A 15,316-nucleotide genomic window follows, 5' to 3' on the forward strand; every position below is an offset into this window, starting at 1 on the left:
TAGGAGCCCTTGGGCAAGTCTTTTCTTCATCCTTGGGCCCAGGTTTCTACATGTGCAAAATTTATAAAATCAGAGGTTGGACTATGTGACCTCTAAGGTAACTTTCAGCTCTACATATATGATCCCAGTTTAGGTTTTAAAGCCAAGCAGGGCTGTTGGCTGTAATCCTGGACCTGGTGTAGGGAATTAACTGTGTGCTGCTGAGACAATGCATATAAAGAAGGCGGTCAGACCCATGAACCAGGTCAATCATTGACTCCCACTCTCTATTTTGCCTGCATAAACTTAAATCAAGACATTCCAGAATCTATCGAATGTGGTAAGAGATGCCTTCTTTCTCCTATATCCCTCAAACATTGGTTTAGTTCTGCTCAGGCCTCCAGAGTGGACCTGAGGGAGTCACACAAACCCAGTGGCTTGGCCCAGTTTTATGCTTTTCCTCATCCAGGAGACCACATGAGATCTATCAAGGGCCTCCCTTGAAGTTCAGCCAGTATTGGATAAAGCAAGGAGTTAGAATTCTTGAACCAAAGCAGACACTTGATCCGTCTGGAAGCAATACCAAATCCCCAACCTAAACTCCTTATGTGATATTCAGATCCAACTCCTAGTCCTTGAAATTAAACTGATATACACCTTGCTGGATAGTGCTAAGTCAGATGTTGTGGGGAGGAAATCAGTGTTCCACAGCTTTGTCACAGCAGTCTGAGGCCCTGCATAAGCAAAGACTTAGGACAGGACCATTTTCTGAAAGAACAAGTTTCTACCTAAAATGTGAACACATCTTAGAAGAAGAGTCCTAGGTCCAGTCTTGAGAAAGTCAACAAGTAGGTTTCCCCTCACAGATCCAATACGTGTTCAAGTCACAATATGCATCATTCCATTGGCCATCTAAGAGCATGATGACACAATCCTCATTGCGCATGTTATTGGGCTCCCCTAGTTTCCAGAAGCTAGAAAAAAGAGAGAAGAGTTGAAACAATAAAGGTCTTCATGTTTAGTGACCCTTCCACCCATTGACAAGTCACAAAGTCACCTTCCTAAACTGCAGAACTAAAATTTCTGGGTGACCACTTACATCATCTCCCACTTCCCAACTTACTCTTCCTAGCTCTGTTCCTTCCTCTGTGCACTGCATAATCCTATCTCAGGCTATTTATTCTCTCCCACCTGAGAGGCACATAGATGGTATGGTAGATAAAGTCCTAAATCTGGAGTCAGGAAGACCTGAGTTCAAATCCAGCCTTAGACATTTACTAGCTGAGTGACCCTGGGCAAGTCACTTAAACTTTACCTGCGTCAGTCTCTTCATTTATAAAATGAGAACAATAAAATCCCCCAACTCCTAAGGTTGTTGTAAGGATCCAAATGAAATATTTATAAAGCACTTTGAAAACCTTAAAATGATACTTAAATGCTAATTATCAGAGCTAAAAGAGATCTGTACCAGCCCATGACTGAACAGGAACTCCCTTTTTACAAACACCCACAATAAGCAGTAGCCATGCTACTTGACAATATCCATTGACATCTAGGGACTTCACCAGACTGCCAAAGAGGTCTATGACACCTACCAGGATAACTCATTCCACTTTGGAGCAGTCTAATTATTAGGAAGTTTGCCCTGAATTAAAGTGGAAATCTGCCTCTCTCTAAAGCTAATTCCTTCTTCTTCCTTCTCCTCTTCCTCGTGCTCTACCACCATCACCTTCTCTTCTCCCCTAATTCTCTCCAAACACGGCTTCTAGGAACTATACTTTTCTTCACAGGAAGTCACTGGCAGAACTCCCCTGAGTACTGCTAAGTGGGACCAGGTTTTAGTTGTCCCATTGTGTCATAAAGGATTATCCCCATATCTTATTTACTAAGTATCTACTCTATTCCCAGCTTTGCATCATGTTCTATGTCACCTAGGCTAATGCTGGCTCCTCATCCTGGTGTTTAAAGCCTGCCACAACCTGGCTCCAATCTATTTCAGCTGTCATTCTTCACATTGCTCCCCTTCATTCATTCTACATCCTAGCCCAGACAGGGCTAGCTATCACTTGAACTGGTCCTACCCTCTTTAACCCTTGTGCACTTGATGCATCCTCCACCCCTAAAATGTACCCTACTCAACATATTGATGAACTAATCAACTTTGCAAATACAAAGTCTTTTTGTATGCACTTTGCATTCACTTATCTGTGTACATGTTGTTCCCAAAACTCCTCTGCCCACACAATCTGGCTCCACTGCAGGACAGATGGAAACCTTGGAGACAGACAGAACTTGCCTTAATGTAATCGAGGACCCATCCAGCCACTGCCACACCCCTTCCACTTCTCTATCAGTCAGCCCCAGCCAGTAGGTCCGGATTGAGTTACGGGCCTTGATCAAAAAGTTCTGGAAGTGGAAATCTGGATGAGCCAAGAGCCAGAGCACTGAATCAACCACATTACCCAGCCTCCCCTCCTGCCGCTTTAGTCACCTTTATCCATTAGTTGTCTTAAGTATCACTGCTTCTGAGAAAAACTTCCCAAGTCATTTTTGGATTCCCAGTAACATAGTAACTAAGCACACAGCCAGGGACTCCTGCCTCTGGTCTGTCCACTCCCTTTCATCCCTCTGCCTATATGATGGATCACAGTCCCCCTGGGCAGCAACTATGTTGGATCCTACAATTTGTGCAGTTTTGTGGGTATTTGTAACATGTCCCTTGACAATAACAAAAATGAGGGTGCTTCATTGTAACCAGAAGATATCCAGGTTGCTTTTGTAGAGTTCTAGAGAGTCAGAGCTGAAAGCACTCTCAAAGACAGAGGGTGCTTCCTCTGGGGGCCATGGCATCTTTTTTTAAAATATTTTGTATATTTTAATATAATGAGAGAAATTTATTATTTGTCCCTCATATTAATCATAAATTACTGAATTAGGACCAGGATTTTTTCAGAAGCCTCGAGGTTGTTCAGTCTCTGAAGGACATTGCTGATAATGAGATTGAATTAACTTTCTCCTCAGTCCTGTTCAGACCCCACTGAGGTGGGAAAGCTGCCCTCAAATGAGCTTATTTCTGCAATGTAATATGTAAAATGTAACATGCTCAATAAATATTGGCTATGCTGTTGTCTCTGACCCAATTCCAGCTCGTGTCTCTGCATGACAATCTGACATGATAGCCCACTTGCCTAGCAAGTTTGGGTTGGGGGAGGGGGGTGAGGTGAGAGACATAAAACATGAGTCAGAGAACCAGGGACATGATAGGTACAAAGGAAAGTACTAGAGTTGGAGTCAGAGGACTTGGCTGCAAGTCCTGGCTCTATATAATATTGGAAGCATCATTCCCTTTCTTGGCCCTTAATTTCCACTTTGATAGATGATGGGATTGGCCTTGATGACTTCTAAAGTCCCTTCTTGATCTAATTCTATACTGTAACCCTAAAAACAAGCACCTCCCCCAACCAGTACCTGAGATCCAGAGTCATCATTGGAGATGGGGATGATGCCATTGGCACCTCTAACTGCCAACAGTAGACAATGACTAAGACAATGTAAATGGAAAGAAGGGCAGCCACAAAACGACGGAAAGCAAACGTTATAAAACTAGACAATGAGGGTTAGGTGACTTGCCAAGGTCACACAGTGAGTAAGGATCAAATGTCTGAGGCCAGATTTGAACTCAGGTCCTCCTGCCTCCAGGGCTGGTGCTTTATCCACTGAGCCACCTAGCTGCCCCCTATAAAACCATTTTTTAAAAAACAAGGATGGCCCCAAAAAAGAGATTTGAGAAGACCCTAGCCCTGCTTCATTGTAGAGAAGGGGGGAAGTCCAAAGGTGTGGAGTATTGCATACAACTCAGGGTTTTTTGATGTGTTGTAGATCAGCTTTGCTGAAATTTTTTTGGTCTTCCTTCTTTAAAAAAATGCTTTGGGGGCAGCTAGGTAGTGCAGTGGATAGAGCACCGGCCCTGGATTCAGGAGGACCCGAGTTCAAATCCGGCCTCAGACACTTTACACGCTTACTAGCTGTGTGACCCTGGGCAAGTCACTTAACCCCAATTGCCTCACCAAAAAAAAAAAACAAAATGCTTTGGGGGGCAGCTAGGTGATGCAGTGGACAAAGCACCAGCCCTGGATTCAGGAGGACCTGAGTTCAAATCCAGTCTCAGACACTTGACACTTACTAACTTTGTGACCCTGGGCAAATCACTTAACCCTCATTGCCCTGCAAAATTTTTTTTAAAAAAAGCTTTGATATGAAGGATGGCTCTCTGGGTGGGGGGAGAGATATAAGGGGAAATCTGGGTGAAGTAAAAATAAAAGATATCAATAAAAATATTTTTTTAAATAGGGGCACCTAGGTGGTGCAGTGGATAAAGCACTGGCCCTGTATTCAGGAGGACCTGAGTTCAAATCTAGCCTCAGACACTTGACACTTACTAACTGTATGACCCTGGGCAAGTTACTTAACCCTCATTGCCCCACAAAAAAAAAATAGCCAATGGCAGAGCTCTTGGTACCCTAGAGGAGCAGGAAAAGATCTTCACATTCCAGTCATCCCTTCCATTTGTCCTGTAATCAGTAGATCAGTTGTGAACAAAGTCAATGCTTTGTGTCATTGAGTTCACTCAGAAAAGGTATCAGATGTCTGGGTACTGAGGAAACATCCCTACCATGAATTCTATTGGCCCATGGGACAAGAGATAAAAGACCTATAATAATGATAACTGATTTATACTAGGCTTTGAATTTGACAAGCATTTTCCCCACAATAACCCTGAGGAATTTATCATATAAGAATGATTAGGCCCATTCCATAGATGAGCAACCCAAGACTCAAACAGATTAAGTAACTTGCCCAGACTCATCCAATTAATAAAGGTCAGAGCAAAGACCCAATCTACTATATCATAAGCCCCTGGAGGACCAAAGGCCTGGTCCCTAAGATACTTCCCCCTTCCCACCTACTCCAGTCCCTAGAATGACTCACCTGTTCCTCAGTGCTGCTGATGATGACCAGATGAGAGTAATTCTCTATGCAAAATATATTGGCAGCATCCCAACTCTTGGTCATTGTAGAAAAAAAGTAGCAGCTTCCCCTAAAAGGAAGCCAGTTCTTCGGGCAAGACTTTCTGGTGCAGCCTGAAGGACAAGATGATGCCACCTGTAGGCCATTCTTGAACCCCAGCTAAAGTGGTACTAATACCTCTTTAGTATCTCTGGTACTAGCACCAGAGGATTCAGGGCCAGGAGTGACCTTAAAGATGAGTTTGTCCTCCATCTTGCATTTCATAATATTCTCTATCTCTTGTTTGGACATAAATTGTTTTCCTCTCCATAGATCTGAGAAGTAAACTATTCCTTCCTCTCCTAATTTATCTATGGTATCACCCTTTATGTCTAAATCTGGAACCCATTTTGACCTTATTTTGGTATAAAGTTTAAGATGTTGGTCTATTCCTAGTTTCTGCCATACTACCTTCCAGTTTTCCCAGCAGATTTTGTCAAATACTGAGTTCCTACCCCAGAAGCTGGAGTGTTTGGGTTTATCAAACAGTAGATTACTATAGTCTACTACTGTGTCTCCTGTACCTAACATATTCCATTGATCCACCACTTAGCCAGTACCAAATAGTTTTGATGACTGCCACTTTATAGTATAGCTTCAAATTTGGTACAGCTAGCCCACCTTCCTGTGCATTTTTTTCATTAGTTCCCTTGATATTCTTGACTTTTTGTTTTTCCAGATGAATTTTGTTATTTTTTCTAACTCTATAAAATAATTTTTTGATAGTCTGATTGGTATGGCACTGAATAGGTAAATTAATTTAGGTAGAATTATCATTTTTATTATATTAGCTTGGCCTATCCATGAGCAATTGACATTTTTCCAATTACATAGATCAGATTTTATTTGTGTGAAAAGTGTTTTGTAATTGTGTTCTTAGAGTTCCTGGGTTTGTCTTGGCAGGTAGACTCCCAAGTATGTTATATTGTCTACCATTACTTTAAATGGAATTTCTCTTTCTATCTCTTGCTGCTGAGCTTTGTTTGTTGGTCATGTACAGAACTCATGATAGAAAATATTCTCAACACCTAGAAAAAAAGAACTGTGAATTATGAATGCAGATTGAACCATACTGTTTCTACTTTTGTACTGTTTTTTTTTTCCTTCTTTTTTGAGGTTCTTCCCTTGTGCTCTGATTCTTCTTTCATAAGATGACTAATGTAGAAATAGCCTTAATGTGAATGTACATATACAACCTATATCAGACTGCTTTCCGTCTTGGGGAGGAGGGAGAGAAGGGGGGGTGGGAGAAAAAAAATTTTGGAACTAAAAATCCTGTGAAAACAAATGTTGAAAACTATCTGTATATGTAACTGGAAAATAATAAAATACTTAAATTCAAAAAAATTAATTAAAACATGACAAAGATAAATTTTAAAAAAAGAGATTAATTTGTTCAATTGCCTGATTTTGCAGATGAGGAAGCAGAGGCCCAGAGAGGAAAAAGGACCTTGTCCAAGGTCACACAGCCAGTAAGTAACAGAGACTGAACCAAAACCAAAAGCCTCTGACCCCTAAGCCATCATCATTTTTCCCTTATATCAAAATGCCTCTCAAGTTCCCACTTTTCCCACTTTTCCCTTCACTCAGCACTCTTGTCTCACCAATTAAATCTCGAAGCTCAGTTATGGTTCGGTTGGTGTCATCTCGGATTTGATCAACGTCCTTCCTTAGTCCAGCCAGATCCATGGGCCCAGTCGCTGAAAATATGGACACACCCTAATGAGCAGAGTTCCATACCAAGGACTTTGTACTCCCTTTTGGCCCTCCCCACACAAGACAATAGATCTCCATCCAGCTGCTCCAAACCCAGCCCTGCTCACTCTCCTGCCTTCTTATCCTTTTGTATAATAATAATCACCCTCACTCCTACAACACTATAGAAGTTATGTGACAACTTATATCTATAATCTCACTTCACCCTCACCGTGTCTTTGATGAGTCTTGTATTGTATCCCAGAAGCTCAGAATGTTGGAATTGGAACAGACCCCAGTGGACATTTGGTCTCACCCATACGTGAAAAGAATCTGCACTCTAACACACCTGATATCTGGCTTCTGTTTGAAGACTCCCAAAGAAAGAAAAAGCATTCCAAGGCAGCCCATTCCACACCTCTCATTGTTACAAGTTTGTTTTTGTGGGGCAATAAGGGTTAAGTGACTTGCCCAGGGTCACACAGCTAGTAAGTGTCAAGTGTCTGAGGCCGAATTTGAACTCAGGTCCTCCTGAACCCAGAGCCAGTGCTTTAACCACTGTGCCATCTAGCTGCCCCTTAGAAGTTTTTCTTGACTTCAAGCCTAAAGTTGCCTCAAGTTTCTGTCCCTTCCCGCCTACCTCACCACCCCTGTCTACAGAATGAGCCTAATCCATATTCTACATTGCTGCCATTCAAATGGTTGAAGAGCCTTCTCATTTCTTTCTCCCCCAGATCTTCTCTTTTCCAGGTTTTTCATGCCCAGGTTGCTCAACTGATTCTCATACAATGGGGACTTGAGACTCTTCACCCACCATTCTGCTTGCACTCCTCTGGCCATGTCCTAGCACCTAGAACTGAACACAGCACTCACCATATGTAATCTGCCCAGCACAGAGTACATACCACCTCCTTATTCTTTATTGCCTGTCTTGTGCAGCCCCAAAACACATCGCTCTTTTTGGTCATCCCTAGCTTGAAATTCACTAACCATTCCCCCTAAGTCTTTTTTGACAAACGGCAATCTAATCATGTCTCCCCAACTCTCAATATGTCTGATGGATTTTCTCAATGCAAGTGTAAGACTTGACATTGATCCCTATTGAATTTGATCCTATTAGATTCTGCCCAATGCTCAAGCTCAGCAGTTGCCAGGACCTTTACAGGTGGCCCATGAAGTCAAAACTATATTCAGATGTTATTTGCCTTTCTTCACTCTCACTCTTTCATACAAGGAAGGGTTCCAGAAGCTACATGACCAGTGAATTAAAGATCTAACTGCCAGGGGCAGCTAAGTGGCACAGTGGATAAAGCACTGGCCCTGGATTCAGGAGGACCTGAGTTCAAATCCGGCCTCAAGACACTTGACACTTACTAGTTGTGTGACCCTGGGAAAGTCACTTAACCCTCATTGCCCCACCAAAAAAAAAAAAAAAGAGTAGAAAGGGGTCCTGAGACTAAAAATTTGCTAACCACTGCTCTGGCTAGTCAAGATTGTTTTGGATCATACCTCTGTCATTCAAGGCATGATCTATTCCTTTCAGGCTTGTCTACAAATTTGATGAGCATGCCATCTAACCTATTTTGTAAATAGAGAAATTTATGACCGGTTAATTGATTTCCTTAATGCCACACAGATAACATAGTACATAGTCAGAACTATAACCCAAGTCTCCTGAATCTCAAATCCATTGGTCTTCCATTGTATCCTTATTGAAGAATGCACATCCTCCCTCCACTTCCAAGAAGTAGTATGGCATACTGGATAGATAAATGGACCCGAAATCTGGAAAACCTGGGTTCAAATCTTGCCTCAACCACTCATTGACCATGACAAGTCACTTAACTGGGCCTTGGCTTCCTTATCTGGAAAATGGGAATAAGAAAATTATGATCTCACAGGTTGATTTTAAGGATTAAATGAGGCCATGTATATAAAGGGCTTAGCACACCTTAAAGTGCTATATAAATGTTAACTATGATTATTATCCCTACTCAATGCTCATCTTTTTTGGAAGGCCCTTCCTCATTCTTTTGTAACGTTCTGTGGGCAAATGGAATGGGAGCAGAGATCAGTAGTGAAGGGCCTTCTCTCCTCAATGCATGTCTCTTGCCCTCTCCTTCTGTCATTCCCTCTCTTGCTTAACTAACCTAAGGTGGCTTCCTGCCACCAGCTCCCCACCTCCCTCCCTCAGCTATTGTAGCCTCATAGTGATTTAGCATTCACAACCACTGAAATATACAATAACTTCCTATAACCCAGAATTATAACCAGGAATTGAACCCAATCACACTTCCTTCCAGTTCTTCCTACCTTCACTCTCTTCCACCTCCAATCTAGCCTTTATAATGCCCCTGCAATAATCTTCCTTACACTTAATGAAGTCATTACTCCTCTCCCTAAAATCCTTCAATGGTTCCCTATTGCTTTGCAAGTAAAGGTCAGACTGCTCTGGAACTTACACAGTCTGCCTTTTTAGCCTTCCCAAGGTTGTTGTGAAGATCAAATGAGAGAATGTTTATGTCACTTAAAACAGTGCATGCAGGGTATGTAGTACATATTTGTTGTTCAGTCATTTCAGTCATGTCCAAATCTTCATGACCCCATTTTGGGGTTTTCTTGGCAAAGATACTGGAGTAATTTGCCTTTCCCTTCTCCAACTCCTGGGAAATGGGAAAACAGGGTGAAGTGACTTGCCCAGGGGCACACAGCTAGTAAGTGTCAGAGGCCAGATTTGAACTAATGAAGATGATGCCCAGTGATCTATCCACTGCATCAAGTCTCTCCAATCTGATCTTCCACACTGCTGCCAAAGTGATATTCCTAGACTTGTTTCTTTGACCATATCATTCTCCTGCCCAGTAAAGTCCAGCAGTTCCCTATTATATCTAGGGCCAAATATTGATTCTTCTGCTTGGCATCTGAAGCCCTTCACAACCTAACTCCAACACAATTTTCCCATCTTATTATAGATCCCATCCCTTCACAGACTATAATCCAGCCAAATTGACCTCTCTGTTCCTCCAACATGGTACTTTATCTCCCATCTCCATAACTTTGAATAGGCTGCCCCTGTGCCTGGAATGAACTCCCTCTTCACATCCACTTCTTAGAATACCTAATTTCCCTCAAAACTCAATTCAAACATCACCTCCTTCAGAAAGCATTTTCTGATCCCTCCCCACTACTAGTGCTGCCTCTTGCTGCCCCCCATCACCTGATATCTGCTTTACATATATTTACCTTGTATATACTTTGTATATATTTGTATATATCATCTGATATCTACTTTGTGTATTTCTACATGTATACTTGTTGTCTCCCCCTACAGAATGTAAGCTTCTTGGGGGCACAAGGATTGTTTCCTTAATGTCTTTGTATGCCTGGTACTTAAGCATAGTGCCTGTTATATGGTCTATGCTGAAAATATCACAGGATCCTATGATTCTGAGCCCAAAGGAACCTTAGAGATCATCATGCACAATGCCTTCATTTTATGCCTCAGGAAACAGGTTCAGGAGAGTTAAGCAATTTAGCCAAAATCACACAGGTAGTAAGGAGAAGGTCCAAGCTTTTAGCCTAGATTTTATGAATCCATCTCTAATCCTCTAATCCTCTTTCCCCTAAACCACATTTTGTCTCTGAGCCTAAGTTTCCATATCTGTAAAACTGAGACAATGGTATTTGCATATCTACCCCACAAAGCTATTGGGAGAAGAACATTTTATAAGCAACGAAACATTATTAAAATATGAATTCTTGCTATTATTAATATTCTCTACCTCCCTTGATTCTTATATTCTTCTCTGGTTCTCTGGAATGAGACCAGATACCTTGAATTGCATTCAGTAGGGGCAGCTAGGGGGCACAATGGATAGAGCACAGGCCCTGGAGTCAGAAGGACCTGAGTTCAAATCCAGTCTCAGACACTTAACACTTACTAGCTGTGTGACCCTGGGCAAGTCACTTAACCCCAATTGCCTCACCAAAAATTAAATTAAATTAAAGAATTGCATTCAGTCAGCTCCCCACGTTCATGTTACAAACCATACTCACACTTCATCAAGGTCACAGCAAGACTTGTAACCCCCAGGAGCAATGCTATCCCCACCAGCATACAAAGGCACACTCCCATTTTCTCTTTCCGAGTAAACTGGGGGATCTTTCTCTTCCGGCTAGACTCAGGCACCTGGGTGAGCTGGGACCCTTGGCTGGGCTGAGGTACCTGGGTGAACTGGAACCCTTGACTGGGCTGGAACACTTGGTTGGGCTGGGGCAATTGGCTGAACTGGGGTACCTGGCTGGGCTGGAAGCCCTGAATGGACTGGAAATTGGGAGCAGCTGTGAAAAGCAAAAGACACCAAAGTTTGAGGCCAAGGGAAGAAATTTTTCTTCTGGCCTTTATTGAAGGAAAGGAGGAAGGAATCATAGGATCATATTTATTCCAGAGACTTTACAGACCATCTAACACAGGAGTTCTTAACCTGGGGTCCATGGACCCTTAAAAACCCTGTGGATTGGGGCGACTAGGTGGCGCAGTGGATAAAGCACTGGCCCTGGATTCAGGAGGACCTGAGTTCAAATCCAGCCTCAATCACTTGACACTTACTAGCTGTGTGACCCTGGGCAAGTCACTTAACCCCCATTGCCCCGCCCAAAAAAAAAAAAAAAACCCTGTGGATAAATTTCAGGGTATCTGTGCACTTGGATAAGGAAAAATTACATCTTTTTTTTTCACTAACCTCTAACTGAAATTTGGCACTTTCTTCAATTTCATATATATAGATATATAGATATATATAGATTTCACTAGGTGTCAAAGGTGTCCAGGACATAAAAAATGTTAAAAGGGGCAGCTAGGTGGCATAGTAGATAAAGCACTGGCCCTGGATTCAGGAGTACCTGAGTTAAAATCCAGCCTCAGACACTTGACACTTACTAGCTGTGTGACCCTGGGCAAGTCACTTAACCCCAATTGCCTCACCAAAAATAATAATAGTAATAATAATTTTTTTAAATGTTAAAAAAAACTCTTATTTACAAATGATAAAACTGTACCCCCCTCCCAGTTCAAAAGGGTCTCCCTTAGTCATGATAGAGATAAGACGCCAGAACCCAAGTAACTGTTTAAAAAGAACACTTGGCAGAAGCAAGAGAATGGCATGCATAATCACTACATCATAATGAAAACATCACCTCGAGGTAGCTGGACTCTGATTAAATGCAATGAACCATAATGGTTCTAGAAAACAGATGACGTGACATGCATCCTTCCTCTCAGGGGAGAAGTGCAACTACAGTTACAAGATTTAGGCTACACTGTCAGACTTATTTACTTCACAGGGTTGTTATACTTAACTATTTTTCTTTGTTACATGAGAAAATTCAATGAGGACTGGTGAGAAGAGATGAGTAACATTTTTCTAAGCATAATTTTCTAATATGGAAAGAAATGAAAGCTTGGCAGCAAGGGATCCTGAACTGATGATTCAAGGTGTTCCAATTATAGTATATCCTTCCCAAGCAGAAGGGAATGCAGGTGCATCTCTTTCTAGGAATGACAGTTTGACAAAAAAGGGCATTGACTGGAATTCTCCCTTCCTTGGTTCTTCATCTTGCCTGTGAGGTTCTATAGCTGTCTGCTTTTTCTAATGCATTTGGTCATTCCTTCATTCAATAAACATTTACTAAGCCCCCACTGGATTCCACGTAACAATTCATGACTGAGAACATTGTACTTGGTCTCCAGGACCCCTGAGTCTTATAACTGTTGGGAAGATTCAGGGGCTCCAGCTGCCAGGCCTTCTGACTGTGGAACATAGTAGAGAGTCCACTAGGGAATCAGGACTCACCCATCTGGGGAGGTGGACAGGCAGGGGGGTTCAGCTGAAAGCCTGTGGAAGAGAAAAAGTTCATCAAGATGACCGTGTTACCCAAGTAAGCAAACCCACCCTAAACCCCTTCTGTTCCTCCCCCATCTTTGATCATAGATTTAGAACTAGAAAGTCCAACTTCCTCATTTTACAAATGAGAAAACAGAGACCCAGAGAGGTTAAATGACTTGCCCATTGTCACAAGGTTAGTATCTGAGGAAGGATTTGAACTCAGGTCTTCCTGATTCTGAAGCCAGAGCTATAATAACCATAACATGCTGCTTCTTAATCAGAATGAGAAAGAACATAGGGAAAAGAGGGCTCTAGGGTGAGGTCAGGGAAGAGCCTAGGGGTTGGGGGGAAGAGGGCAGTGAAGGCCTCGTGGGTGTTTCTGATGCTTATTCCCATACTACTCTGCAGAGACTGCCTGCTACTTACCCATCTGGGGAAGTGTGGAACAGGGCACAACAGCAGGGCCCAAGCCTAGAAAGAGGAGAGAAGAGTTACATGGAACAAAGCCTTAAGCAGGAGAGGGAATGGGGAGAGAATGGGTCGAGGTCTCACCTGCTGCTCGTGGGGACTTGCTGGGAAGTGCTGGTTTCACTGTTTTCTTCCCTGGGCAAGAGAGAGACACAGAATAACAAAATCCCTGAGCTGAAAGGGCACTCAGACCACATCTAGCCTAATCCACACATAAATAATATCCTCTACAAAAAGCTATCCAACCTCCTCTTGAAGACCTCCATTAATGGGAGGTCTGGCCACTTCCTGAGGTTGCCTTCTCACTTCTGAACAATTCTCATTGGCAGGAAGTACTTTTTTATATGAAACCAAGGTCTTCTCTGCAACCTCTGACCATTGCTCCTGGTTCTGTCTTCTGAACTAAGCAGAATCCTAATCTTTCTTCCACATGAGAGCCTTCAAATTCTTGAACACAATGATCATCTCCCCTAAATTTTTTCTTCTCCAAGATAAAAATCCTCTATTTGAGGTCTTCAAGAGATTCAATGACAACTTTTTCCCATGTGTTTTGGTGGCAATTATTTTGGGGGTGTGGGTTGACTTGAATGACTACAGGGGTACATTTTAACTCCATAATTCTGTGATTCCCCAGTTCTGTGAAGTAATCACATAGCCTGACCTCTAGTTTTCTATTTGGGAAGTAAGAAACCAGGGCCAGCCCCTCCCTGCTTAACTTCTGACACTCAACCTTTGGACCCAACAGCTGCTGAAACCCTCCCCCCAACACACCCCTCAGAAAAACTTCCCAAATCAGCTCACCTGTTCGGGGAGGTCTTGGGGGAGCTATTGAAGCTAAAGGAGAGAGTGGAAAAGTTGTTGATTTATCATTTAAGAGGCATCCTAGTGGGGCAGTAGCTAAAGCCCTGAGCTTGGAGTCAAGAAGACTTGAATTCAAATCCTGCCTCAGATACTTACTAGCCATGTAATCCTGGACATGTCATTTAACTTCTCTTGGTTTCAGTTACCTCATCTGTAAAATGAGGGGTTAGATTTGATGGCTCCTATGGTCTCTTTTAGCTCTAACTCTATGAACCAACCTGGTTTGGTCTACCTCCCTATTATCTTATTTATTCTCCATTCCCTAGGCTCCCCCCAGGGTAGAATTCTCTATACTATAAACCAGCAGTATCAAGTATGGGGGCAGGGGGGAAGGTCATATGTGGCCCAACCAGATTAACATGTAATTGGGGGGGGGAATGTAATTGGGGAGGGGGCAGCTAGGTGGCACAGTGGATAAAGCACCAGCCCTGAATTCGGGAGGACCCAAGTTTAAATCCGGCCTCGGACACTTGCTGTGTCTTACTAGCTGTGTGACCTCATTGCCCGGCCAAAAAAAAAAAAAAAAAAGTTTTCCTACCTGTAAAATGAAGAAGTCAGACTAGTTGACTTTTAAAGTCCCTCCAAGACTGTCTGATTCATTGATATTTGGGGGGAGGGGGGGTGTTAAGGGCAGCGAGAGTTCTTCCTTTCAGGAAGTACTTCTGCATTCCTTACCCCTCAGCCATCCCAATCTTCCACCTGGGCCTGGAAACTTCCTGGTCCCTGGCTTGGGAGGAAGCTCTCTTTCAGATGGTGCCATGTTCTCATAATCATCATCTTCCGGACCCTCAGTTTCTCCTTCCAGAAAAAAAAAAAAAGGTTAGTTTCCCCTCATTCATGTTGCCATCCAGCCAGCCAGGGCAGATGTGGGAACTGAGCAGGGACACAACAAACTCCCACTTTACCCTTTGCCATTCCCAACTTCCACTCCAAAATGCCTCCCTAGTACCCATCCCCAGGGCCCCCCTTTTCACCATGACCCCATTTCGGATAGAGGCATCATGTGGTCCAAGTTATAGGCCTGCCTGTCACAAAGTGACACCTACCACAACCACCATGTCCCCTAACCTCCAGATAAAACCTGCCCAAAAGTCATACCTGCTTGTCCCCTGAACTGGAAATTTCTATACATACTAGTGAAAGACATCACTGCCTCCAGCCAGGGAGGAAAGGAGCCAGGACACCTCTGCTACTCAATCCTTCAGTCGTCCAAAGTCAGGCCTTGCCCTCCCCACCTTCCAGCTCCTGAACTTGTCTCAGTTCCCTCTTCGTCATTGGGGGCAAGAACATGCAAATCCAACCCCCTGTTAGTCGTCCTCAACGTAGGCACTCAGTGACCCAAGATCCCAGGGGGAAACTGG

General features: G+C 43.0%; 1 protein-coding gene across 1 annotated transcript; it reads right to left on the reverse strand.

Moving 5' to 3' along the window:
- Window positions 1–603: 603 nt before the first annotated feature.
- On the reverse strand, window positions 604–15,102 carry CLEC17A (C-type lectin domain containing 17A). The gene is made up of 10 exons (XM_043976167.1): window positions 15,054–15,102; window positions 14,631–14,753; window positions 13,896–13,928; window positions 13,179–13,229; window positions 13,053–13,097; window positions 10,798–11,082; window positions 6,651–6,746; window positions 4,969–5,120; window positions 2,276–2,385; window positions 604–953 (listed from the first exon to the last, which is right to left on the reverse strand). Exons 1-10 carry the CDS (start codon window positions 15,100–15,102, stop codon window positions 821–823), a joined length of 1,077 nt encoding a protein of 358 aa, XP_043832102.1. The 3' UTR covers window positions 604–820.
- Window positions 15,103–15,316: the final 214 nt, after the last annotated feature.

Source organism: Dromiciops gliroides, chromosome 1 (genome assembly GCF_019393635.1).
Source record: "Dromiciops gliroides isolate mDroGli1 chromosome 1, mDroGli1.pri, whole genome shotgun sequence".
In the NCBI taxonomy this organism is placed as follows: domain Eukaryota; kingdom Metazoa; phylum Chordata; class Mammalia; order Microbiotheria; family Microbiotheriidae; genus Dromiciops; species Dromiciops gliroides.

Bases quoted from the DNA above. Each gene is read 5' to 3' on its own strand.
- CLEC17A (XM_043976167.1), bottom strand. From the start codon at position 15,102: ATGTCTTTCACTAGTATGTATAGAAATTTCCAGTTCAGGGGACAAGCA. The intron at 5,121-6,650 runs GTGAGACAAGAG...CTTGTCCTTCAG, and splicing joins TGAGCTTCGAGATTTAATTG to GCTGCACCAGAAAGTCTTGC. The intron at 954-2,275 runs GCAAGTTCTGTC...TCTTTTTTCTAG, and splicing joins GGGTCCTCGATTACATTAAG to CTTCTGGAAACTAGGGGAGC.